Genomic DNA, 27,543 nt, shown 5'->3' with positions numbered 1-27,543 from the left:
TGTTAACTCCTCGAAACAGTAGCACCCAACTTTGTTTGCTACGATGCTATGTTAACTCCTCAAGCGAGATGGGGAAGGGGATATCCGTGCACGGCTAAAGCATTGCAAGTGAGAAGATGATCAAAATAAGGACACAATACAGTAACAACTCACCTAGTTTATCAGAAAATCTCATTTGATATCCAAGACCAAGACAAGGGTTTTTGGGTTCCTGACAAAAGTATAGAACGGAATTGAGTGGCCATCTTTTTTTGAAGAGAAAAAATTGTGTGGCTATCTGATTGTCAAAAAATGAGGAGAGAGAGAGAGAGAGAGAGAGAGAGAGAGAGAGAGAGAGGAATTGTCTGGATAGGCATTATGGGCGACTCTGGATATCCGGGGGATAGAAGGTGGGGTACCTGAACCTTTTTGGAAACCCCGGATGGGCCGTGGGGTGGGAGGTCGGAGTTCACATGGACTCCCGCTATTTCCGCTGCAAAGTTTTTGGATCAGAATTCAGAAAAGACCCCCACATTAATTCTCTCTCTCTCCCTCCTTCCCTCCTTGCACTGAGCTGCAACTTGTGCTCAGTCCGTGTCATAACCGAGGCCGTATTCGTCCTATGACCCGGATGACGTGGATGACACGTATTTGCCATCTTGTTTAGGGTTGTGTGTTCCGGTTTACCTTCTTAAAAAATAAGTATTTATTTGTAATTTTTAAGTTCAAAAATAATAGATTTACCGAAATCTAAATATATACAATATGAATTTTATTTGATAGAATTTCATCGAGATGAGATCTATCAAACTCAGCAAAAAAAATTGAAAAATTATTTTCGTAAGACTATTATTTTTAAGCTTGACAATAGGTCATTATTTTGTTAGTACTTATTTGAGAAAATAGAACGGGACCAATTTACCAAAAAAAAAAAATGTCACTTGGTTTTTGGGTTTTTTTTTTTGGTCTTTATCTAATTTTGTTTTCGTGTTTTGCGCTAAATTTTTATGCATTGTCAATTCATCTGGACGAGAGGAATCAAAAAAGTAAAAAAATTATGATCGAAACTCAATTTTTTCCCCATTTGTTGGATGTTTTGGGTCTCAGTCATAATTTTACTTGTCTGATTTTTCTCGTCGAGTTGAACTAATAATCCACTATAGTTTGATGCAAAACTAACATAAAAGAAGTTAAATTTTTGCAGATTGTTTGATTCATTTCGATGAGACGAATCGAAAAGGTTAAATTTTTTTTATTTTTACCCAAACATTTTGGGAAATAATCACTTTTAAGCAAAAAAAAATGTGAACTTTTTTTATGTTTTGTTTTTTTATACTTAAAAGTGGTTATATCCCAAATTATTTGGGTAAAAATAAAAAAAAATTACTTTTTTGAGATGAGTCAATAATTTACAAAAATTTGGCACAAAATTAACAAACGCGAAAAAAATTCAAATAAAAACAACTAAAACTTGTAGGGAAAGTTAAGTGGAATGGTAATTAACCCGGATGGACCAGCTACGCTCTTCCCCGTTAGGTGAAAACTTTCTTCACTACTTTTATAGGGGTTTCCACCCCCTTTTCTTTTCTTGAGAGAACATTTGCGACCGGAAAATTTTTATACTGATTTTTGTTGCATGACCTTTTTGGACCTAATTGAGCTTGTTTTTTTTCTTGAATTACCACATTTTTTTCAATGATTTTGACACTTCATTTATTTATTTTTTAATTATATACTTCAATATTTGTCTTTCAATGTGTTATTCATGTGTATTTTTTATCACTAAATGATAAAAATTAGAATGTGGTTATCAAAAAATCAGAAAGTCTGTGGACACAGCAAAATTGTGCACAGATCATCAGGGCCAGCCCTGAGGTGAAGCCCGAGGTGCAGCAACTTTAGTCCTCCAACATTCGGGCGAAAACTGGTCTTCATTTTTCATAAGACATAAATATATTATATCTAAGTTATTCCGAGTTCTTGCACAAGTAGAGTTCCAGCATTAGCGGTTTGTGCATAATGCTTAAACTGAGAGGTCCCCTGTTTTGAGTCCCACAAGGCCCGTTTGGCAAATTTTCTCTTCTATGTTTTTTTAGTTGGATCTAGGTAAGACTGTACTTTGTGCTTCAGTTGTTTTAAATGTTACTCACACTAAGAGTTCAAATCTTTTGCACACTACTATAAATGTTTGAATAAGTTTTCTTTTTAATTTAATTTTTTACTTTTAATATCTAATTCACAGAAAAAAACACTTTTGACTATATAAAAGCATAATAATTACTTCGAACTCAACAAAATTTGATAATTTTTTTTTAAATTAATTAATTCTCATATTATTAAAATAACATTCTTACAATTAAAGTTAATAATATAATTAGTCAAAAAAAACACAATGTATGAGTGATACGTTTGATTCATTTTTTTCTACGGGTATAAATTGTTTTAAAATTTTATTTTAGTTAAATTAAGAAGTTAAAAGTTTAATCTTTTAACTTTATATTATACACATACATTGAATTTTTTCGTTAAAAATATAGGGCCTCATTTTTAGAATTCGCTTTAGGCCTCTAAAATCTCAGGGTCGGCCTTGCAGATCGTGTTGTGGGGCCATAACGGATCTCACACAAATGATTCGAGCTGTTCATTATGTTTTAATAAAAAATTCAAGGACCTTTGGGAAAAATCAATTCAATCTAATAGCTATAAGTTATTGGATCTAATCATATGTAACTTTTCATGATCCAAAAACTGGAAAGAAAGTTAGACGATTCGATCAAGTAAGTATTTATAGGCATCGGATTGAACTGATTTTTTATAGGGCTCATGAAAAAATATTTTAAACGTAATGAACGGTTCAGATCATTTTTGTGGGACTCATAATGAACCCTACAATGCAATCTGTGCACAAAATTTTTCTGGGTTAGCAACAAGATTCTCAAAAAATAGATGCCGAAATCAAATACTACTCTTACTATTTTTTTTCCTCTTCTATTTTACGCTTTTACCTGTCCTGTGGTTTCTTTACAGTTTTAGTGGGGTTGGAGAACCTATTATTCTGTTTGAAGAATCAATTTGTACGTTTTTGTTTCTTTCATGGATTTGCGATTAGAAAAAGGAACTCGTGAAGTTGAATAGACAGTAGTAGTGTCACAGTGGGGAAGGCCACGCCGGAGATATATACTACTGGTCAAAACACTATTTGGGGATTTCCTTTGGATTTGTCCTTCTTTGCGTGTGCTCTACCACTCTGATTTGATCTGATGGCCTCCTCCTCACCTTCTCGCTGACTAAGAAATGACCCGACAAGCTTTATCCACGCAGCTGAGTGACTGGCTGTCAGTAGAAGCCCCATCAAACGGAGTGATTATTCCACGCTAGCTGCAGCAGCTCCTGCACCACCCATTCCTCATCAAACCTCAAAACCAAGGGATCCTTGGGGAGGGGGGGCGGTTAGAGTTCCTATAGAGTAGATCTGGGCCATTCATCTCAGCAACTAACGACTTAGATCACTAAGAGTTCGGACTAAATTCGAGCAGTTCATGCCGAAATAGACAGTCGGATCGGCTTTTCTACAGCCCTGTAGGGCAGAGCGCCTACTTGATTTTCCCTACTTGATTTTCCATTCCCAAATTTTGAGGTGCAGAAAGATAGAGAGACATGAGTCTTGCTGTGGGTGACACTAGTTGTTGTACACCATCTTCTATTGGACCCACTTAGGGGTCTCATACAAATGATCAGAACTGTTCAAGGTTTTTAAAATATTTTTTAAGCATCCCTATAAAAAAAAATGAGCTCTATCGGATATCGGTAAAGACTTGACCAATTCTATGCCCAATTTCTTGTTAGCAAATCTTGGTCGTAGAATCGATGAAGGTGGTTTTTTACAAGGATATGCTTAAAAAAGTGTCTTGAAAAAGTTTGACTGCTCCGACCATTTGTGTGGAATTCGTAAGTGGGTCCCATAAAAGGTGGTGTACATTTGGTGCACACCAAATGGTGTACTCATAGTTTTATTGAAAATTCTGTTGAGAGAGGGGGTGGTTTTGGGAACTCCAAGTAAAAAAAGCCATTAAATTTTGCACATTTTTTTGTACCATTAATGTGTGGGTGATTCCATATGCTAGTTTTGTTATCGTTTTTGGGGTACTCATGGGATAGGACAATATGTCTCTTTTCCTTTTGGAACAACAATAGGACAGGGTCACATGACATGTTTTGCAAAATGCGTTGTCTGTAGATTTAGAGTGAGATAGGACTTTCCTTTCTTCCTTTTTTTGGTCTGCCCGACAGACGGTTCCTGAAAATAAGCCCACACCTATCCCGGCCCATTTGTTGCCATCCCTACATGAACAATGCTTTCTGATATATAGGTAACAAGAAAACATATTTCGTAATTGAATGTGATAGCAACTGTAAAGAATAATAAAATAAGAAGACTACTACCTAAACCCAAACTCTCGATATGGGAGCTAGCCCAACTGACGTCTTGCGCCTAGGTGAGTTGGTAAGTGAAATTACCCTCTTGACCTTCATAAAAAAAAGAAAGAAAAGAAGACTACTACCTCATGAAATAGGAGACTTCTTTATATAGACTCTAAATAGTGGTAGATTACTGACGTCTTGCGCCTAACACCTTTAAGTTCCTTGAATCACAGCCTGCCCTCAAGCTGGAAATTCTAAATAAAGAGAAGGCTCTGCAACGTCGACTTCGAATTGACCTTTCCTAGAGCGATAATTGTTACTTTTGACATCAATGACCGGGTTTAAAATCTCGTCACGATTAAAACAAAGGCCCTTCTTATGTCCTTCATTCTGTTCTTTCATTTTTTCTAGTCCAACGATAGAACTTGGTTTTATTGATGATAAATGGAACGACATACTATCAAATTGAACATCCATACCTGTGAAGAGGAGGCATAAGCCACAATAGTGGGCTAAACTCACAGCTCTTTGGGCAACGCTATGAGCAGCCCAATGCCACTTATCTTCACAAAGCACGTATCAGCTCTCATAGACCTAGCTAGTAGGAGAAGAACGTTTTTGATGCTTTCCCATGTGCTTCTGATTCATCTGCACCAAATGTGGGGAGTCACCTTCACCTATAATGTTGTCCAGCCCACATTGTCACTGTGAACTGGATACATTGCCCTCTCACACATATATGAGGCCTACTATCAGGCCTGGTTGTAGACAAACCATGGAATCATGAAAGACTTGGCAATAAGGCCTAGAAGTGGGAAGGCCACGACTTCTACTTGGAATGCTTACGATAATGTTTCAAGCCTACTCAAATAGCTCAAAAGGCCTTCTTCACCTCTACAGAGAAGGCCTACTATCACTGTGATAAGCATTACTCAATGATTTGATAGGCCTCAATGAACTTGGCTAAACTTTTCTTGATATGTGCATTGTAGCTTTTTGATAGGCCTCAATGAACTTGGCTAAACTTTTCTTGATATGTGCATTGTAGCTTTTTGCATCTCAAGGCATAAATAGGTGTTCAAAAAAAATCTCAAGGCATAAATAACTTTAGAGATGTTTGTTCGGCCTACGAAGAATTTTTTGTTATTTAAGACTTCTTGAAATTACTTTGGCGTTTTTGTGTAAGCCAAGTGACCAAAACTGGCTTTGATGTGTTGCACAAGTCAAACAAGGGCGCAATTGTATGAATTTAAAGCCTCCAAGCGGTGGCCTGGTAGTTTTGACTTGGGATTTAGGTATTTGCTCCATCCTAAAGTCTAAAGTTCAATTTTCTTTGCTAACAACTATTCGGGCCACCAACTAGTGGGGAGTTGGTTATTATTAGGCCCATGATGGAAATAATCCTCGGAACCAAGGTTATGAATCTTGTACTATATTGGTAATGTCCAAATTCAGTACCCTACACCACTAATTCCGTTCCGCCTCAAATACCGGCCAGTACCAGTCAATACCAGACTACTTTTAAATTTATTTTATGCTTCCATTACCGAATGGTACCGGTAAATACAGGATTACTTATTTTTCTTTTCAATAAATGTGTATATTATACTAACAAATTCTTTTATATAGGAAAATAACATTAATAGCAATAAATCAGAAACAGTACCTAGTGCCTCACCGGTACCGGTACGTACCATAAAAATAAAAAAAACCCGGTATTCTAGCCGGTACGGTATTCAGAACCTTGCTCGGAACATAAGAAGTGGGTTATTTGGTAACCACTTTTTGGCTCTAAGAGAAGTATTTCAACCGCTATTTGAATCATTTGATCTAGGACCACGGCGAGGTAGCCTTTATTGTACATAGAACATGGGACAGATGTTTGTGCAAGCACATTTTCAGGTACGAATCTGATTGTCTTGGCCTATAAAAATGAGGTTCAAAGGCAAAATCCAGGTTCACAACACCAAGCTTCCAGCACTCCTTTATTTGTTCTGGTCCAGCACCTTTCTATTCCGGTTACCTTCGTCAGTTTACTCAATCCGTTGAGCCTTACTCCCATTTTTGGCCTAGTTTAGCCTAGCGTAGTTATTACTTTCCATGTAATTACCACTAGTGATTCCATGTCCGTAATCTTTGTTATTTCTACGATGATGAAGTTGTTTCCTTCAGTTTAAGTGTAATTTCTTAAGTTGTTCTTAAATTTCCTTGTTCATTTCCGTTTTCCACAACAGTTGGAAAATTTCTCCAAAGTTAACAAGATAGAAATTGGAAAGAATAACAAATAAGAAGAGTTCCTGACAATGGTTGAGACTTCGTAATATCGACTCTTAATGGAAGTACAAGTTGTTTATTAACATATGATGAGTAGATGACAAGGGTTTTGGAATCTGGATTTCTTAATTTTGCCGATGATGTAATTCTGTTCATGACTATTGTGGATTGTCTGGACGTGAAATTTGAACGTATCTGTGGTCTTTTCAGATGAAGGTTCTGGATCATCAGATGAGGAATTTAGCGGAATAGAGAACGAAGGACAGGAGGCGCACACGAGTGAAGACCGAGAGCTCAAGGAAAGACTGTTGCATAAATACGGTAGTCATATTAGTAGCCTGAAGCTGGAATTTTCGAAGAAGAAGAAGAAAGGAAAGCTTCCTAAAGAGGCAAGGCAAATGTTACTCGAGTTTTGGAACCTGCACTATCAATGGCCGTATCCAACGGTGCGTATATCCTATCTCAGAACGCATGGCTACAAATCATGCATTCACACCAGTCGGGTCCATGAATTTTTACCCGATAGTCATGCGAAGTATTAAGGAGAACACCTAGGTTAGTGTGTTTAATAAAAATGTTGAAAGTTTATAGTCCAAATTGATTCGGTTAACATGATTTTTGACATTGAAGATCTGGGCTAGCTCTGAATGATGAATAGCTTTGTCATCGAAATGGGCCCGAGAAAGGCACACAAATGGCTCAATAGGACGAATCATTCATTTTTCAATGACCGGACTAAGTAGAGGATCTCAATTCTCATCCTGTAAGATAAAAGTCTAATTAATACATATATAAGAAGCCAGTAGATCACGACGGTTGCTTTATAATCTCCTGATATTAACTGCTACTCTTCCATTCCCAACATTTTGCTTCAACTACAATGCTAAACTGTAAACCTGACAAATGGTGTTTGTCTTCTTCGAAGTATTGGTTTCGATTCTTTTTTCTGGGTCTATTTACCATACAGGAAGCCGATAAAATTTCGCTGGCTGAATCAACCGGGTTAGATCAGAAGCAAATCAACAATTGGTTCATAAACCAAAGGAAGCGGCACTGGAAGCCATCAGAAAACATGCGATTAGCCGTCATGGGTAATATTTCAGGACAATTATTTACAGATGACTGAGGGTGCTGAACTGAATGTACTATGTGTAAAAATCAGATTCATCGATGAATTGATAATCATGGTCGGTTCATGTATATTTGAATATTTTGATGTCATTCAAACAATTGGACAGCAACCATATTCTGAAATAACGTGGTCTAATTTACTTTGTGTACATTCTGAGACTGATGTATTAGCTAGTCCTTTTTGAAGGATATGCCGCGGACTCCTGGTAGATTTGATACTTCTTCTCCAGTTTTGTATGGATCGTGTGAGTACGGTAGACCTTGAGATTTCTGGTACGCCTCGAAAGGTGCCGGTAAACGGGGGAATCAGAAGTTTCTAACTTTTCCTTTCCCTTTTAACCTGAGAGTTTCTAACTGAGCAAAATAATGAAGAGTAAAACATATGAGGAAACCAAAACAAATGTCACTTCTTCTGGTTAGCTTTCAGATGAACTAAATACCCATGAAAATAAGCAAAATTTTCTATCGATGATTCACTGTATTTTCAGTCCATGCACTGTCAACTTCAAATATATATCCATTTCAAAAAAAACTTAAAATATATCTCAAAGAGATGTCTCTAATACCACGAGTCTCTCTCTCATCTGTGTGCGTACATATGTATAAGTTCTATATCAGCTCAAAAATTGTCAAGTGCCAACAAAGATCCACTCAATACTTTTTTTTTTGATAAGCTATCCACTCCATACTTCTTTCTTCACAAACCCAAATGGCCGTTTCATATGACATGTATTGACGGTTACCACATGCCTATCCATCAATAAAGGTCGATATTTAATCTTCGATGTACTTCTCGATCTTTTCCTTTTTAATAATTTCCGTTTCATTGGGAAATTTCCCATTCAACTTCAAAACCCAGCCCGCTAAAGTGTCACCGTGGGTAAAATAAACTATGGGATACAGTGGCAACCGAAGCAGAATTGTCACCAATAAGGGGATGCCCGGGGATTTCACACGTGACGTTAAGTTCCATGGTTTTCTGGTCAACAAACGGAGGATTACTAGGTGGAGGAAGGTGTTCGTTCGTCTTTGCCAGCATCTGTAGTGTCTTCGACATCGATGGTCTTAACGAAGGAGCCTCTTGGGTGCACAGAAGCCCTATATGTATGACTCTCAAAACCTCGTTTTTTACGCTGGGATTGTGGTAGTTTTGTAACATTAGGTTTGGGTCGAAGAGTTCCTCCACTGTTCCTTGCTGGAAATGCTTCCATGCCTGTTTCAACCAACACGACACAACACACAAAAAAGAACAAAATTGGGGATAATTAAGCTTTTACTACTTTTATCCAAAAAAATTTAAATGACTAGAGTATTTGAACTTACAATTATGACTAGACTCTCGTAGTATTCGGCGGATTTGTTCTTGTTGTTTTGCCTTCCTGTGACAATCTCTAACAAAAGAACACCAAAACTGTATACATCTGCCTTCTCTGTTAACTGCCCATGGGCTAGGTACTCTGGTGCCATATATCCCCTATGGATAAGCAAAGTCATAAAATGGTTAAATTAAACAAATAGTAAGGTCATGTTCTGCACTTGGTTTTTAATTCAAGTTTTTCTTTTTTGCTTGAGCAAAGTTTTTGATATAAGTTAATTAACAGACATTTGACCTAAAAGTTAAGTAACTATTCAATTTTAATTTTCTACTACTTTTCGAACTAGTATATTAAAAAAGGAGAGCGATTCTCACAGTGTTCCTGCGATTGCTGTGCTTATGTGACTCTTGTCTTCTTGGAAAGACCTTGCCAAACCGAAATCAGCAATTTTGGCGCAAAGCCTAGAATCCAACAAGACGTTACTGGCTTTTATATCTCTGTGAATGATCCGGTTCTTGTTGTTTTCATGAAGGTAAACCAGGCCTTCCGCTGTCCCAATAATTATTTCGTATCTCTTCTCCCAGTTCAATGTTTTCCCTCTGTCTGAATCTGTCAATTCGAATGAACACGTCCATTAAAGTCAGTTATACACCTTGAAACAATAAAATATGGCTCTATATATGCATGCAATGTTGAATTTCAAACACAATACGACATTTTCTAGTGCTTACTAAAGATGAAGCGATCGAGACTCCTATTTGGCAGGAATTCATAGACAAGAAGGCTTTCGGGTCCTGAACAACTGCATCCCAACAACCTAGCCAGGTTTTTGTGCTCCACGCTGCTTATAATGTTAACCTCGTTGTAGAAATCTGCTGCTCTGTGTCTATTGTTGAAGAATAGCCTCTTCACAGCAATCTCTCTTCCATCAGGCAGAACTCCCTGCATTGGAGTTTTATTTGTTCATCACAATAGCATCCAGTACAATCAACAGGTTGTTTCAAAGATTCTTAATCGCGTAAAGCTGTCCGAACTTGATTGCTTTTGTGTACTTTTGATACGTACCCTGTAAACTGTTCCGAATCCCCCGTGACCAAGTTTATTTGCCTCATCGAAAGATCCGGTTGCTTTCTCAAGTGTGGAGTATTTGAAATTTAAGCTACTGTCGTGAAGTGTCTTCACCAATTTCTCTGCATCTTTTGAACCTGTGGAGGGAGAATGATAAATAAGGAACGAGGAATTTTGAAGTAAGGTAAAATCTCCATTATGATTGGCTATTCTATTGCTGTTGAATCAAATTTGCAACATCTGGGATGGGCAACTATGCATTTCTTTGTCATCATAACCATTGAAAGTTTCATGTACCAGTATTTGTGATGGAAAAATAACGTTCAAGAAGCTTGTACCTCTTCTCTTCTTCTCAATGACTCTGTGCTTCCACATGTAAACTCCAATAACTCCCCCAACTACCAAAACTAAGACCGAACTGACAACCGCGACTACTATCACTGCCACCGACACTGCACAACGCATCGAAAGGAAGACCAAGAACATGCTAAACTCAGCAGCATAGAGAAAAAAGAATTATTTCACAATGTAGGAGAAGATCTGAAAAACTTCTCTTACCTCTCGAATTCCCATTTCCCACCACTGGATTAAGAAAATCTGTATCCGAATACATCAGGAAGCATCCAGTGTTCAATGCCCGCCCCTCGGACCAAGGCAAGCACCCCAACACCGACTGGGAAGCGTTCTCCAAACAGGCCCTGCAAGAATTTGCGCTCAATGTCCTCCAACAATCCGCCAAAACATAAACTGACTCATTCGTTGCCCCAGAAACCGTCACCTGAGCCCGCGCAAACCCATTACCCTTCGGCCCATTGTGAACCACTTGCGTCACGGCTTGCCTGGCTGAATCCTCGAATGCCGAGTTTTTCTGCGTCGAGTTTCCACACACCGACGTGTCCTGGGGCCCCCTATACTCCTGGAAGAAGTTATAGTTTTCGCATCTCGCGAAGCAGCCGTTGAGGAAAAGGCGGCCACCGTTGAACGGGAAGCACTGGCTGCCGAAAGTACACGCCTCGGCGTAGCATTGGATGCAGTCGAGTAGGGAGAGATCGCCGTAGCATTGGGCCAGGCCGTAGGTAGTGTCGTGTCCCGAACCGCTTACAGCTATTCCGAAACCAGATGTTCTCATCTGGACACTCACGTTCTCCATTATCGCGAAGAAATTGAGGGCGTAGACGGTGGTGTTGTGCTCGAGTTGGTTTCCGCACATGACTCGAACTGTTTGGGCTCTCGGATCTCCTAACGATGCATCTGGTAATAATAGTAGTAGAGTTGCAGCAAGAATGGAGAAAAGACATGGGACTGCATTTGATTGGATTGGTTTCTTCATCTTCTTGGAGAAACTGATGAGCCTTCTTTTTTACTTGCCCCCCTAAACAATCAGCAGAGCGGATTGACTAGCTATCCTATAATATGTCGAGATAAAAGAACAGAACTGAAAACAATCACTTTGTTTGGTTCAATTTTTTGAAAGTAAATGTAATGCCGTTTCAATTTCTTAAAAATGAATTTTTATAACAAAAATGTAATTTCAAATTCAAAAATTTTATATTTACGTAAATAGTTTTTCTATCAATATAAATCTTGTTCTATAGATTTCATTAAAATTTTTTAAACGTTGTAAAAAACTTAAAAAAGTATTTTTTATTTTTATTATATTTAAATTTAAAATTATTTTTTTAAATTTTTAAAAAGAAAGCGAAACACCGTCAAAGAGCATCGATGGAGTTGGAAAAAGGGGGACAATGGGCAATCTTTGGTCTTTCGGAGTTGACTTGATGGTGGAGTTTCATTGTTTGACCCGTTGACCCTTTTTGTCCAGTAGGAGTTGATTAGAGAAGCAATATTCAAGATGAAGACAAAGGTAGTAGTAAGGACCGTTCCGGAAACGGAAATAAGTATTTATTTTTTAAGAAGACAATTTCAAGTTTAAAAATTATGTGTTTACGTAAATAATTTTTCTATCAATATAGATCTTGTTTGATAGATCTCATTGAGATTTTTTATACGGTGAAAAAAAAATTGAAAAATAATTTTTTATTTATATTATTTTTGAATTTGAAAATGTGAAATAAGTACTTATTTTTTAAGAAGGTGTTCTGAAACGGAGCCTAAATGACGCACCTTGTCTGAAGTATGACGTTTTGGGTGTGAAAGCATTGACGGATCCTTTGACACCTTGTCTGAAACAGTTGATATTTTGCACAAGTCGTCACTCGTCAGGAAAAAAAGGCCGTGAGGATAATGAAGAGAGAGAGAGATACTGGACAGTCCGAATGTGCCCTACACACGCTCAGCAGCATTTCCGGATCCCAAATTTGAAGATAGATGCATGCGCGATCTACGAACAATTTTGAACACATCTATATCTGAACATGCCGAACAACTCATTTCAATTAGCGCCAGTTTAGAGTCGTCGTTTTCTTAACGAAAATGCTAGAGGCACATCGGTGTGGTACACTTTAACCACATCCCTCTCAGATACAGATAAGACCCACTGAAACGGACCCCATCTATATATGAGAGGAATGTGATTGAGATGTGCCATACCTGATGAGCCCTCAGCACTTCTCTTTACTTAATCAATTCAAGAACCTACAAACTTGAGGTGGTGGCCCACAATACGTGTTAGATGATCAACAACGTTTGCTTTACCAAAAAATAATAAAAATAAATTATGGATAGAAAGCTGCTAGCTGAACAGATTATTTTGACAAGACTTTGTGCACGAATCGCGGTGTGGTGGCCACTATAGGTCTCACAAAAAATCCAAACCATTCATTAAATGTAAGTATTTTTTTAGAGTCCCATAAAGCTCTTTTTCGAGGGTCCCTGAGAAAAGACAGACTTAATTCGATACTTATAGGTATTCGATTTAATTATCTAACTTTTCATTCAGATTTAAGGATAATGAAAAATTAGATGATTGGATTGAATACATATAGGTATTAATTAAGCTGATTTTTTACTGAAACTCTTAAAAAAATAATTTGTGTGGGATCCGTAATTGGCCATATACTGCGTTGTGCAGTTAGACTTTCTATTTATAGATACTTCATCTATATATAGTATATACCAAATGTACACCAGAGTACGTAGGACCTAATTTGGAGCCAAAAAAAATGATAAGAGTCATTCAATTTATTTAAATATATTTTTAAAGGTCATATACACATGGCTCCGATTATTTGCGTAGGACCCAATCCTATAGTCAGGGCTGGTTGCTTAAATGAACTCAACTGCAATTTGTGTGAATTTTTGTCCCAAAATAAATTCAATCACCACCCTATTCATGTAGGGTCCAACATTTATAAGAGAGAAACTTATTTCCGGAACAGCCGCAAACAGCCTATTTACGGAGCCGTGCAATTTTAATCGTTTGTTTCAGTAATCAATGGTCCAAATTTTAAAAAGACTATACGCGCAAATAGTTTTTGTAAACAAAAGTGTTACACATACAACGGTTGTGTAAAATACAACACATGACCAATTTCTAGCCATTCATTGCCGTAATAAATGGCCAGAATTCGCTCAAACTCTTCCCCATAAAAATTAAACTTTTCTTTGGAAGAGTTTTTTTAAAATCTAGACCGTTCAAATACATATGAACGGTCAGAATTATGCACACAACTAACACAACGGTTGTACAAGAAGCATTTTTATTTTTTAAAATTTGAACCGTCCAAAATACTTTTGAACAACCAAAAATGAGTTCCGTAAATATTTATTTACAGCTCTCCGCAAACATGATTGTTTTCCATGTATAAATATTACAAATGGATGTGCCTAAAATTGTACAGTATTCCAGAAGGCGCAGTTGGTGCAGTCAATAATTACAGCTAAAAACACATTTACTAGCACATCGAACGGTAAAGTCCAAAACACAAGTTTTCATTTTTTTCCCCGCTCCTTTTTATTTTTATTTTTTTTATAAACCACACTCCTTTTTCTTCCTTGAATTTACATTTTTTTCATTCTAAGGCTCTATTCTCCTAAATTTTCTGTTTAAAATTTTTCAGTATTTTTTATATTTCGCAACTTTTTGTTGAGCCTCTTGTCATAATTTTTGGGGTCAATCATTTGTTTTGACGAGAGGAATTAGAAAAGTATAGAAATGTGGGTTGATGGTAGAAAAAGTTCGTATAAAATTATACTTTAGACGAAAAAACAGCTAAAATGCCTGGGTTCAAGTCTTATCGCTGCGAATTGCAGCACCCTTTCTCCTATCCCCTCCTATCGATTGACCAAAAAAAAAAAAAGACGAAAAAACAGCTAGTTGGTAATTTTTTTCATCTTTAATGATATTTTTTCTTTTAGTCATATTTTTTAAAAACTTTTTAGACTTTTCTCATCGAAATGAATAATTAATCCGAAAAAATATGATGTGAATCAAACAAAAATTTAGGAAAAGCAAACAAAATACACAAGTCGTATTTTTTAAAAACTTTTTAGACTCTTCTTATTGAGATGAATAATTAATCCGAAAAATATGATGTGAATCAAACAAAAATTTAGGAAAAGCAAACAAAATACACAAAATGAAATAGACAAAAAGTTGAGGAAAATGGTAAGTGTCAGACTATACAAAGTTTGACATTCCAAGATTTGATAATCATACTCTGTCCTTTAGTATTTAAATAAAATACATATGACACAAACACTAAAAAGACAAATATTATAATGCAGTTATCAAAATTTGGAGTGTCAAAATTATTATTTTTTCGTAAATTCACATAACCAGATGACAAAAAGGGCGTACGGTCATAAAAAAAAAACAGCGGTGCTACAGTTCCCAGCTAAAGGGATCCCAATTGGATTCCAATGGCGCTCTGGGCCCACTCCGGCCACCGGACGGCTAATCCGAGCCGTCCAAAAATTCTAAAAAAAAAACTGAGTGGGCTTTCATGAGAATCAACGGCATCTGATGTGTGTAGGTAGCCGATTCAAACACTTTATTCTTTTGTATATAATAGAGTGTTTGAATCGGTCACCTACACACATCGGATGCCGTTGATTCTCGTGTAGACCCATTCGATTTTTTTTTTAGAATTTTTGGACGGCTCGGATCAGCCGTCCGGTGGTCGGAGTGGGCCTGGCACGCGATCAGAAACCTTAGACTTTCTATAAATAAATAAAAATAAGAAGGGTGAAATCGATTACCTTTCATGTGTCAGAGCAATTATACATTTGTATTGTCCTTGCTTTTATCCTGAAAGATAAAAATAGCTTCATTTGCGAACATCAAAAGCTTTTAGTATCCAAACTTAATTACTGTAAGGTCTCCACAAGTAGGTGGTAGAATTGCTTTTCACGATTAATCGAGGTGCACGTAAGTCAGCATGAACATCATAAAAAAAAAAAAATTTACTGTCCTAAGATACCTCAAAAATTTCTTTACCATTGAATTTGAAAGTTTCATTTATGTAGTTATCCAAATCACTGTAACTAAAGCTAAGACAAGGTTTACTTATCCAAAAAAAAAAGAAAGTTAATACAATGTTAACTGTTCCAAGAAAGAACAAAGACCATCTTTAATCTTTCTGTAAATCATATTTGCCAGGGCCACCCCAGGGGCAGAGTCCCCAAAAAAATTGCTAAAAAAGAAGGCCCTTAAATGCATAATTCTCTTACATCTGAGTTGAATCTTGACTTGATTCACTCCTGGTCTGTGATCGGACATCCCCCAACTCCTGATCAAGTTGTGGGTTTTTTTTTACGGTCTTGCTATTGTCAGCTCATTGGGCTGACGATAATCACACTAGAAGACAAAAAAAACACGTATTTCTGTTTACCTTTTATACCTTTTAATACACATTCACAGTCTCGTTATTGTCAGCTCATTAGGTTAATTTTAGAAATTTCTTTTTTTTTAACTAACTAAAACCCCACCAACGTACTCTGTTTAAGATTTCTTTTTCTTATCACTTATCAAGAAAAACAATCTGTTTAAGCATCTCAATTACCCATCAAAAAAATTACCCATCAAAAAAGAAACAACAGCAGTAGACAAGGAGAGAGAGAGAGAGAGAGAGAGAGAGAGAGAGAGAGAGAGAGAGTTTGGGTACCTGTTTGTTTTTTGAACTCTGAGTTGGATGTAAAAGATTTTGCGCTGGTTTTGATTCCGATCGAATAGAAATGCAGAGGAACAAACTACAAGCAGATATATATATATATACACACACGGGATTGTTTCTGTGCTTGATGGCACTTTAGTGCTGAAATCTGACAAAAACCTTTACTATTAAGACAGTTTATCCACAATGCTCCCATCATCAAATAATCTGACTAATTCAATAACACTTTGGTCAAGAAAACACAGAAAGAACTCCAATCTAGCGACTATGCCAGTGCTTGAAGGCACGGTGCAACACATTCGCAACAAATAAGCCTATGTCCGAAGGCACTTATTTTGTTTTTTTCTCATCATGAAGGCACTTATTCAAAAGTATTAACCTAATACAAAAGTTTAATGGACTCACAATAAAAAAATCGCCTATGCTCAAAATCACAAAGCATGCACTAAATCAATCAAAAGAGTTTTCAATATCACTTAATATTATTAAATTAAATTTAGTATGAACTCTAAAAAGTAAAAAAATTATGATCCAATTTCAAAATCTTGTCTGTAAAGCAACAATAATACAAAAAATTGTCTGCTTTACTTATTTTTTTATTCATTTCCAAAAATTTAAGTTTGGTTAATGATTTTTTTAATTATCTAATTCTTGTCGAGCTGTCGTCGAAACCCAACTACTAATCAACAAAAATTTAACGCTAAAGTAAAAATGAGGAAAAAATAAAGAATAAAGACAAAAAAAAAAAAAAAAAAAAACCACCCAGTCCTCTTCTTCACCTTTATTTTCCGCGAAATTTAACCGTTGATATAACTTTTGCAATTTTACCTGTAATACCCCGACTTTTATAAACAGATAAGACGCTATAAAGAATTAGAAGAAAATAATAATAATAATAATAATAATAATAATAATAATAATAATAGCTAACATTTAGCAAGCCGCTTAGAGCATCCACAGTGGACTAATCAAAATTGGATAATCAAAAGTTGCCATATCGTCTTTTGATTATTCATTTAAGGGGTTGCTAAGGTTAGCAATGTAGATGTCTACAGTAGTATAATTAAATATTGAATAATCAAAACTTGCTACATCACATTTTCAACCTATAAAAATCTAAAAATTGTCATCATATAAAACATTTTTTTTAAAATACTTTTCAAACTAATAAAAACATGTTATTAGAAATAGAAAATAATTTTTTGAAAACTTTTAAATTTTGAAAAACACTTTTCCAAAAAAGTTTAATAAAAAAAGTTTTTGAAAAAAATACAGTTTTAAAAAAATATTTGTTTATAAAAAATAGTATTTGAAAAACGGTTTAACTGTTTTTTTTAAAAAAAATTCTTTTAATAAAATACAATATTTTTCTTAAAAACATTGTTGAGAGAGAGAGAAAGTTTTGGTTATTGGCAAAAAGTTGCTAGTTTTGATTATCTAAGGCCATCCACAGTGGCATAATCAAAAATGGATAATCAAAAGTTGACACATCAGCTTTTGATTATCCATTTAAGAGGTTGTTAAGCTTAACAATATTGAGGTCCACAATGGTCACTTCTAGTCCATAACTAAAATAAGGGATACATTACAATTCCACTCTCTCTCCCCTTGTGTTTTCCACCATTGATTACTTCCCTCCATTACACTTTTTTTTGGCAAAAATATATCGATTTTCTCCTTTAATTTTGGGGAAAAAATTGGTGACTTCCTTCCCTAATATTATGAATTTGAAAAAAAAAAATCATGTACTAAAAAAAAAAAACAACAGATGTGTTCTTGAATTTGTAAAAAAATGTAAGGTTCTTTATGTATTCAACCACAGGGAGAGGAACGAAAAAAGAATAAAATAAAAACGGAAAAAAAAACGTGAAATACCTTAATGCGGTGACAAATGTTTTCCACCATTGATCACTTCCCTCCATTATGGTTTTTTTTTATAAAAACAGATGTGTTTTTGAATTTGTAAAAGAATACAAGGTTTTTCATGTACTTAACTACAAGGAGAGGAATGAAAAAGAATAAAATAAAAACGGAAAAAAAAGTGAAATATCTTAATCCGGTGACAATGAATTGAATTGTAAATAATTGAAAAATATGAACTTCACTTTTGGAGGAAAAGAAAAAAAAAGAGTTTGTGACGGAAGAAAATGAGATATAGAGCAGGCGAAGAAAATAAGAAGAAAATACCATTTGAAACACGCGTGTACATAAATTTTAGAACCAGTTAATTTATGTGGTGTAAGATCCACAAATTTTGATTATTGAAAAATGTTGCTAGTTTTGGTTATCCAAAACCCAAAATTTGATTATTTCTAAGAATGTTATTAAGTTTGATTATACCATTGTGAGCCATCTTTTACCCTAATATTGTTAACTTTAAAAATAATTTGCTTTTGATTATGCCACTGTGGATGGCCTAATGATCAAAATTTGATGAGTTGCTAGTTATGCCATTGTGAATACTTTTTGGAGGGAACATTGGTAACTTTAACAACCTTATGGTTTTATTTATTCCACTGTGGATGCTCTTACTATTAGGATTTAGAGAGTTTACTAAGTCATGACTCAAGATTTATAAAAAAAATTAGAGTTATTTCAGGTATAGATCTATCAATTTTTATATATCGCCTCAACCCTGTTAAAAACTACGCGGCGCAAGGCGAAAGGAATAATCCGGAATGAATCGGATAAGATACTCAATAGATATAGTAGGATTTTTTTAAATTTAGTCTAGATATTATTAGATATTCCTAGATAATAAAACATTTGTTTAGATTTTATTAGATATCACTAGATATTACTAGATAATGAAAGATTTGTTTGGATAAGATTAGGACATACTAGAACTCTTTACCTACCTAGTATAAATAGGCATACTCCCTTCACATTCATTCCACACCACAAGCACACACATCACACACACACACACCCACGAGGCACCAAAAAGAAATAAACAAAAGAGAGAAGGATAGAAAAGAAAGGGAGGGAGGAGGAAAAGAAATTGGTGAGTGCTCACACTCCTTTTGTTTTCGGCAAGCTCACACTCCTCTTTCTCACTAATGTTGGAAAATATTATAGGATATAATATTTTATTTTTAGTGTGAATGAAAATTGATTTATTTTAGAGTTACATCTTTTCATTGGCGCTTGTTCACTGTGGATGGACGCGTCCTTCATGAACAGATGTGTCTCTTTCCTTGGTGACTTTTCGTAGAGGTACGAGTGGGCCTATAAATATTATTTCCCTAATTCATTTTTAGATGTTAATTTTTCCTTCATTCAAGTCCATTCGTATGAGAGAGTTACAAACATAAGATGGTTCGCCAGGCCCTCCAATTGAAATGCTGCTTTGGGGGGATTCCGATCAAGTAGTGTTGGGAGATAGTCGTCCAATACAAACCGTGAGCACCTTAGCGGAAGCGAAATCTGTCTTAAGTACAGAGTGTTACACACAAACACTCGCCTTGGTCACCAATTTGTTTCCATCAATTTTCAAGTTTTGCGTTCCGAATTTATTGCACTCATATTATCGGTTTTATCACAAATAGTAAGCATATTTTTCCAACAATCATAAGACAAATTTGGTTTACTTTTGGTGTACATTATGATTTGGAGAACTGATACATGATGGACTTGATATATGGGTTCAGTGATAATCTGATCACGTCATAAGTCTGCATGTCAAATGGAATTAAATGCTTGTATTTCATTTCACACATCGTTCACGGCATAATTAGAATGTGATGCAATGAAGTCCTAGTTTGGTGTTACTCATTCCTACAAAACTAAGAATGTTGATGGTTTATTTTATGCATTGAAGACATGAGACCATGGAGTTATGAACCATGGCCAGATTGTTTAATTTCTTTGAACCGCTGTCTCGAATCGTTGCAATTAGCATATTAGTTCTCATCTAAATTTCCTATTGTGTTTTGCTATATGGATATGATGTGCATGTGCACAGATGAGAATAAATTATACACAGGTTGTTTGCATATATTTCCCATTGTTTTGGACACCCCCACACTTGTCGATGTCTCACTATAATTGAATGTGTTCTGGTAGTGGGACCGTGGGAGTAATGATCTAGTACTACATAACATTAGTCGTGGCTTCGGGTTTGAGGATTAAATCGATTCTTTTGCAAGTGACAAGATTGGTTATTTTATACATTATCTGATTGTTCTGTAATACGGGACACAACTATTCCGTTAACAATCCTAAGTGTCTGATTGGTTTTGTGTGTTGAAAGGAATAGGTTGTGTAGACTGTAGAGAACCGGCCGTTTCATAATTGGTTCTTGATCGAGGTTGTTATGCCGGAAAAACTGTGAGTATTGCAATCTTGTGAAAAGACACATTTCTTGGTTAGTAAGTGTCCTTTGAGAAATGACACATCCATACCCTTTGGAATGACACATTCATACCCTTTGGTAAAGTCATGACTTTTATTCATGAACCACTATGTTCTTTTGAAAAAGAAGAACCATTTCATTTTGGTCGTGACTGTTCAAGAGTATGGATCAGTTAGCATAATTCTAGTTTTTACCTGTTTCGTATTATTGCATGTTCAAGTCATGCATGGTTGGTTCTTTGTTCTATTATGAACGGCTTGTCTAGCACGTGCACTGTGTTTTGGTATATTATTCCAATATATTACGTGCAAGGTCAATTACAGTGAAGGAGAAATACTAATGTGTTTGGTGGGAACAGTGACAACTGTGATTTTATATTCAGGTATGAAGAATTAGTTTACGCAATTTAGAAATGATTGCAGTGTTGGAATGTTATCCATCACAAATTAAAGATGAATCTACTTGTTCATTCGAAAGAGGGTTTGAGTAAGTGTGACACCATCTAATATGTCACATTGCTCTATATGTGAAGGTGTTTGACCCTTGGGATTCAACTAAAATGTGTGACCTCTTGTAGTTAAACCAAAAGGTGTGACCTTTGGGTTTACGTCAAGAGACATGACTGTGAGATTTAAACCAAGAGATGTGACTGCTGCGTTTACACCAAGAGACGTGACCCTTGGTGAATAAGTTATGTGACTATTGATGAATAAGTCACAAATTCTTATGACAATTCAAAAGTCACTTAGGCCAAATCTACTGGAGGCATTAAACATGTAAATTCATGTTTTGAATGATTTGAAATTTAGTTTAAACCCATCAGATTGGGTCACTATGTTTGATTTGGCATGAAACTGAAAATGAAATTGAAATTATGCGGAAGCGTTCAATCTACTCCTAGAGGGGGGGTGAATAGGAGGGGTGAATAGGAGTTTTAATAAAAATATACCAATTTTCAGATTTTAAAAATTATATCTCGATTAATCAAAATAAAAAATAAAAAATAAAGTACTGCAGTAGAATAAAAATTGTAACAAGAGACGCACGATTTATGCGGAAAAACTTAGGGTCCTAAATAACCCTAAGCCAAAACCACGGCCTAACACTACTGCTTTATTCTATTAATCGAAAAGAAGTACAGATTGCGAAATAGCAAAAACCTTACCCCAAGCCTTTACCTATTCTCGCCAATCTCCGATGCTCCCAGAGCTTCTTCAAGATCCAATAGATGCACCACGGACTTCACGCCCGATCTCCAGATTCAACTGGCTCCGAATCAATTTCCAAACGATTCGGCCACAGTAGCAAATAACACCAAGAACCACGAATAGTGAATGAATGATATGATGAGGAGCGTGATCTAAACAAACCAAACGGCGTTCAAAGAAACAATATGCAAGAACGGAAAGAAGGAATCTGGGCGGCAATGAGAAAACTGTTAATCTCGCCCCCTACAGCAGTCGTGCACCAATTCTTTCTTTTATAAATAAAATCTCTCACGCCTCTCTATAAATTTATCTTTTGTGCACACCTATTTATGACCCAATGGGTCAATATATATACACATGCAGATGCAAATAAAATCCTTGGTTTTCCTAAAAACGTAGATGGTCTTTCCTTTTGATATATATATATATATATATATATATATATATATATATTTTCCGGAGAGTAAATGATATATGATGGTAAACGAGTGTTCGGAGAGATTTAGTAACCTTTTTTATACTCCATGAAGAAAATCTCGTAATGATATGTGTGTGTGGAAAACGAAATTTCGGAGAGAATTTATAGGAAAGACAAACGTGTAGAAATAAGATTTCTAATCTTGGAAATAATATGCATGATATGTTGTGTAATACTTTTACCTTTTATGCAATTGGTTCGATTTTGTAGTGGTCAATTTGGCGCAGATAATGGGAGGAGCATCGAGCGAGCAACTACCCCTTAATTAACCTACCCATTACAATCAAACGAAGTCAATATAACAAAGACACCAAAAGAGGTTTTGAACACCCCGGAAAGTGCCAAAATATCTAACAATCTCCCCCTTTGGCATTTCCGGGACAAAACCAACTGCACTAAAATACAATGGAAAAATACAACTTAAAGAGACAAACACTAGTCTAAACTAGGTCAATCCAATGAAGCTTGAGTTGCACTTCCAATACCTGCAAAGATAGCTCAACAAAAACTACGCGACAAAATATATGTTTCGAAAAGTAGAATGGGTCAGCATAATTTAATAATAAATGATAAAGCAACATTATATCCAAAAGCATGAAAACTCAACCAGCGATTCATCAATAAAATTAAATCTCTCCTTATAAGTATCTCCCCAAATGAACAAAGCACTCAAAAATTCTCTATCTTTATGCAAGACTCAACGACACATATCACTCTCCATTACTCCCCAACCCATGACCATAAAAACTCTCCCCCTTTTTGTCACGGAAAAACAAAGGACATGACTGTATCCGAGTGAGATACATGCAACCTGAAAGCATACGAGAGAATCATACGATATGTAATAACAAGAATCACATAAGCAAGATGGCTATAAGAGAAATGCATCGAATGAAAAATTTAAGACCATATCAACTCATGGAAGCAGAATGATGCAGATCAAAGAATGGACAGAATACCATGCTCAAGCCTATGAATGTGAAGCGTAAACGCCGTGCATGAGGAGCAAGAAAACTTATCAAGGACTAAGTGGGCGCTATAATCTTATCTCAAGAAAGGTTTAAACAAGACTATCACAAGGAAGTCAAACCAGAAACGCTCGGACCTAGGAACTTAAGCACAAACCTCATCGGTTGTTTTAGACTCGAGATTAGCGACTTAAACCTAGCCTTGTGGGGCAAAGGACCAGGCAGCTATAACCTCAAAGTTGAAGAGACAAATGTAAATAAACCCCCTCTTTTTTTTTTAAATAGGGGTATTGTTCCTTTTTTTTTAAAGCAATAGACAAGAAAGAAAAGAAAGTCTCATTTTGATTTTTCCAAACCTTAGAGGTGCTTTACACACTAATCCATAGGCGGCCCATCTCATAAGGAGTCAAATGAGGGAAAGCATCCCTAGGTAAACAACGAACATGTGGTCAATCAAAGTGATGAGTTAAGATAAACTCAACTGAGACTCAATAGAGACCACTTAAACAATGTAAGTTTACTAGCTCCAAGTGAGATTGTGTGCATAGAAACGTGAGCATGGGATTCTATTACCAAAGCAGAGAACAACATCACTATGTAACAGAGAGATATGATAGAAAATTTGATTCGATACATAACTCTCAAAGACATAAACATATGTAAAACTGATATCAAGACAACACATGATTCCCAAGCACGCAAAAACATTGCAAGCACGCACACGATAATTTTTTTATTTTTTTAATTTTTTTAATTTTTTTTGAATCAAAACAATACATCGAAAAAAAAAAAAAACTACTAAGTACATACCAACACATGACAACTCAAAATTAAAAACATTCATAGCAAGTATATGAGATGACATGTGACCCCACACACAACCTAATCTAGAGAAATTAAACCAAGAGATTTCCTAAGGTACTCAAACCTAAGAGAATCTAAAGGCTTAGTGAAAATATCCGCTTTTTGATCTTGTGTGGGTATAAACTCAAGTGCCACGACCCCATCTTCAACCAAATCACGAATAAAATGATGATGGATGTCGATATGTTTAGTCCTAGAATGTTGGACTGGATTTTTAGAAATATTAATGGCACTTGTGTTATCGCAAAAAACAGTCATTACACCTTGAGATAGACCGTAGTCTTGAAGCATTTGCTTCATCCATAAAAGTTGGGTGCAACAACTACCAGTGGCAATATATTCAGCCTCTGCAGTGGACAATGAAACACAATTCTGCTTCTTGCTATGCCAAGCAACCAAGCAGTTTTCCAAATAAAAACAACCACCGGAGGTACTCTTCCTATCATCCGCGCTTCTAGCCCAATCGGCATCGGAAAATGCGGCTAAGTCCACATTAGTACCCTTAGGATACCAAAGACCAAGCATGGAGGTGCCCTTAACGTAACGTATAATTCGCTTGACAGCAATCAAGTGAGACTCTTTAGGGTCAGATTGATAGCGGGCACACACTCCAACACTAAACGAAATATCAGGACGACTAGCAGTAAGATATAATAAGCTTCCTATCATACTACGGTAAAGCGTGGAGTCAACACTAGCGTCCTCAATATCTTTAGCAATTTTAACGGTGGAACCCATGGGAGTACGAGTACTCTTGGAATCTTCCAAACCAAATTTTTTGACTAATTCTTTCGCATATGTGGATTGGGACAAAAATATCCCATTGTTCAACTGACGAATTTGAAATCCTAGAAAGTAAGTCAATTCTCCCATTAGGCTCATTTGAAACTCATGGGACATTTGTGCCCCAAATTGTTTCGCATGCCGCTCATTTGTGGAACCGAACACAAGATCATCAACATATATTTGAGCAATTAAAAGGTCACTTTCAATTTTCTTCAGAAATAAGGTTCGGTCTACTCCCCCTTTCACAAAGCCGGTATTTAAAAGATGATCAGTTAAACGTTCATACCAAGCTCGAGGGGCTTGTTTAAGGCCATAAAGGGCCTTACGAAGGCGGTACACATGATCAGGAAATGAAGGATCAATAAACCCTTTAGGTTGTTCCACATACACCTCCTCCTTAAGGTCACCATTCAAAAAGGCACTTTTAACATCCATTTGAAATAATTTAAAATTAAAATGAGATGCAATGCCAAAAAGTAACCTTATTGACTCCATTCTTGCTACGGGGGCAAAGGTATCATCGAAATCAATTCCCTCAATTTGGGTGTACCCCTGGGCAACTAACCTAGCCTTATTACGCACAACTATGCCATCTACATCCTTTTTATTTTTAAATATCCACTTAGTGCCTATGACATTAGTGTGAGAGGGTCTCTGTACTAAGTACCAAACATCATTCCTCACAAATTGTTGTAGTTCTTCTTGCATGGCTCCTATCCAATAGTCATCTCCTAAGGCCTCTTCTACCCTTTTTGGCTCTAATGTGGACGTGAAACACACATAATTGATCTCATTCCTAATTTGCCTCATAGTTTTCATCTCATCATCGGGTTCTCCTATGACTTGGCTAATGGGATGGTTAAGTTTTACTCTAGCCGAGGGTTCTTTGGCAGAGAAAGGAACTAAGTTGTGTTGACCTAACTCCTCATCTTCTAAAGGCTCATCTACCTCAATCTCACTATCTTTTTCAACTCTCTCATCCACACCCGTAGGAATGTCAACAACCTCTTTAGAAGAAACTCCCTCATCTAAACCATTGGATTGAAACTCCCCCTAAAAAATTTCCCAACTCCCTTCATCATCATCATTAACCTGAGGGACTGACTGATCAAGAGTGGTATCATCAGCAACTACATTGGCCGACTCAACTAGGGTAGAGGTGCGTAGATTATATACTCTAAAAGCTCTGCTCGTGTTGGAATACCCTAAAAAGATACCGTCGTCACTCTTTGAGTCAAATTTGCCTAAGGACTCACTATATCTCAAAATATGACATTTACTACTGAACACCCTAAAATACTTCACTGAAGGCCTCTTACCATTCCAAATTTCATAGGGTGTGAGAGTAGTCCTTGGTCTAACATACACTCTATTTATAGTATAGCACGCAGTATTAATAGCTTCAGCCCAAAGGTTTCTAGGGACACGCTTTGCATGAAGCATAACTCTCGCCATCTCTTGAAGGGTTCTATTCTTTCTTTCAACAACCCCATTTTGTTGGGGTGTGCGAGGTGCGGAGAACTCGTGCTTTATACCCTTTTTATTACAATATTTTTCAATGTCGGAGTTCTCAAACTCACGACCATGATCACTGCGGACTCGTGTGATAGGGTACCCTTTCTCATTTTGAATACGTTGACAAATAGTTTTGAAACAAGCATAAGCATCCGATTTTTCTCTAAGAAAACCAATCCATGAGAAGCGAGAAAAATCGTCAACTATAACCAGAATATATCGCTTGCCCCCTAAACTTTCAGTACGTGAGGGTCCCATCAAGTCCATGTGAAGTAACTCTAAACATTTTGTGGTTGCAACTAAATTTGTCTTTTTATGAGGGCTTTTTATTTGTTTGCCCTTCATGCAACCACCACACACAAGCCCTTGCCCATTGGCAAGTTTGGGCACTCCCCTCACAATCTCGTTCTTGGTTATTCGATGCAATTCTGGAAAATTTACGTGTCCTAAACGTTGGTGCCAAATTTCTACATCATCAAGCAAGACTCGATGACACACATTAGACCTTGCAGTTTCAACACAATAACAATTATCCGAAGATCGAATACCTTTAACCACACACACACCTTTAGCATCTATAATAGAGCAATTATCTTTAGAGAAATTTACTTCATGCATATTATCACAGAATTGCCCTATGCTTAACAGGTTAGCTTTTAAACCCTCAACATATAACACATTATCTATCAGAGGGATTCCGGGTGCGTTTACGGTGCCTTGTCCTACAATTTTACCCGTATTACCATCGCCAAATGTTACAAAACCACCATTATACTTCTCTAGCTTAGCAAAGAAAGATTTATTTCCGGTCATGTGTCTAGAACATCCACTGTCTAAGTACCAAGCGCAAGCATCTTGTGTCCGAAAAGCAGTGTGTGCTACATGACAAACGACAGCGACTCTCTTCCATGTTTGCTTTGGTTTGGTGTTTGCTTTGGTTTGGTGTTCACATGCGATGTGTGACCGTGTGTGATACGTCTTTCAACAATCCTATTAGTCTCTCCATTGTTATTAGCCAAATTTGACAACTTTTTGATTTCCTCGACGAGGTGAGAAGTTTGATTCGCCAACTAACTCAATGTCTTTTGAAAATTCTCATTCTTAAT

At 36.3% G+C, this 27,543-nt stretch overlaps 2 protein-coding genes across 3 annotated transcripts in view; one reads left to right on the top strand and one right to left on the bottom strand.

Moving 5' to 3' along the window:
• LOC131311216 (homeobox protein knotted-1-like 6) overlaps window positions 1-7,955 on the top strand; it is a 31,944-nt gene extending 23,989 nt beyond the window's left edge. For both annotated transcript variants that reach the window (XM_058338568.1, XM_058338567.1), the window contains exons 4-5: window positions 6,886-7,121; window positions 7,643-7,955. In XM_058338568.1, the coding sequence (XP_058194551.1) occupies window positions 6,886-7,121; window positions 7,643-7,801 (395 nt within the window). In that variant the 3' untranslated portion in view covers window positions 7,802-7,955. The remainder of the gene's footprint in view (window positions 1-6,885; window positions 7,122-7,642) is intronic.
• Window positions 7,956-8,536: 581 nt separating this feature from the next.
• On the bottom strand, window positions 8,537-15,378 carry LOC131311215 (cysteine-rich receptor-like protein kinase 2). The gene is made up of 8 exons (XM_058338566.1): window positions 15,351-15,378; window positions 10,749-11,562; window positions 10,529-10,642; window positions 10,188-10,327; window positions 9,854-10,064; window positions 9,497-9,731; window positions 9,130-9,280; window positions 8,537-9,019 (listed from the first exon to the last, which is right to left on the bottom strand). The coding sequence occupies exons 2-8, from the start codon at window positions 11,518-11,520 to the stop codon at window positions 8,678-8,680; spliced, it is 1,965 nt and encodes a 654-aa protein (XP_058194549.1). The 5' UTR covers window positions 11,521-11,562; window positions 15,351-15,378; the 3' UTR covers window positions 8,537-8,677.
• Window positions 15,379-27,543: the final 12,165 nt, after the last annotated feature.

The sequence above is a fragment of the Rhododendron vialii genome, chromosome 12a (assembly GCF_030253575.1).
Source record: "Rhododendron vialii isolate Sample 1 chromosome 12a, ASM3025357v1".
Classification (NCBI taxonomy): Eukaryota; Viridiplantae; Streptophyta; class Magnoliopsida; order Ericales; family Ericaceae; genus Rhododendron; species Rhododendron vialii.
Note: the sequence above shows the minus strand (reverse complement) of the source record. Positions and strands in the feature narration are given on the sequence as shown.

What these genes read in the sequence shown, in the direction of transcription:
- LOC131311215 (XM_058338566.1), bottom strand. Translation starts at nt 11,520, where the DNA reads ATGAAGAAACCAATCCAATCAAATGCAGTCCCATGTCTTTTCTCCATT. An exon ending in TCTCGATCGCTTCATCTTTA is followed by an intron (nt 9,732 to 9,853) that starts GTAAGCACTAGA and finishes TCGAATTGACAG; the next exon opens with ATTCAGACAGAGGGAAAACA. An exon ending in ACGAGAGTCTAGTCATAATT is followed by an intron (nt 9,020 to 9,129) that starts GTAAGTTCAAAT and finishes TGGTTGAAACAG; the next exon opens with GCATGGAAGCATTTCCAGCA.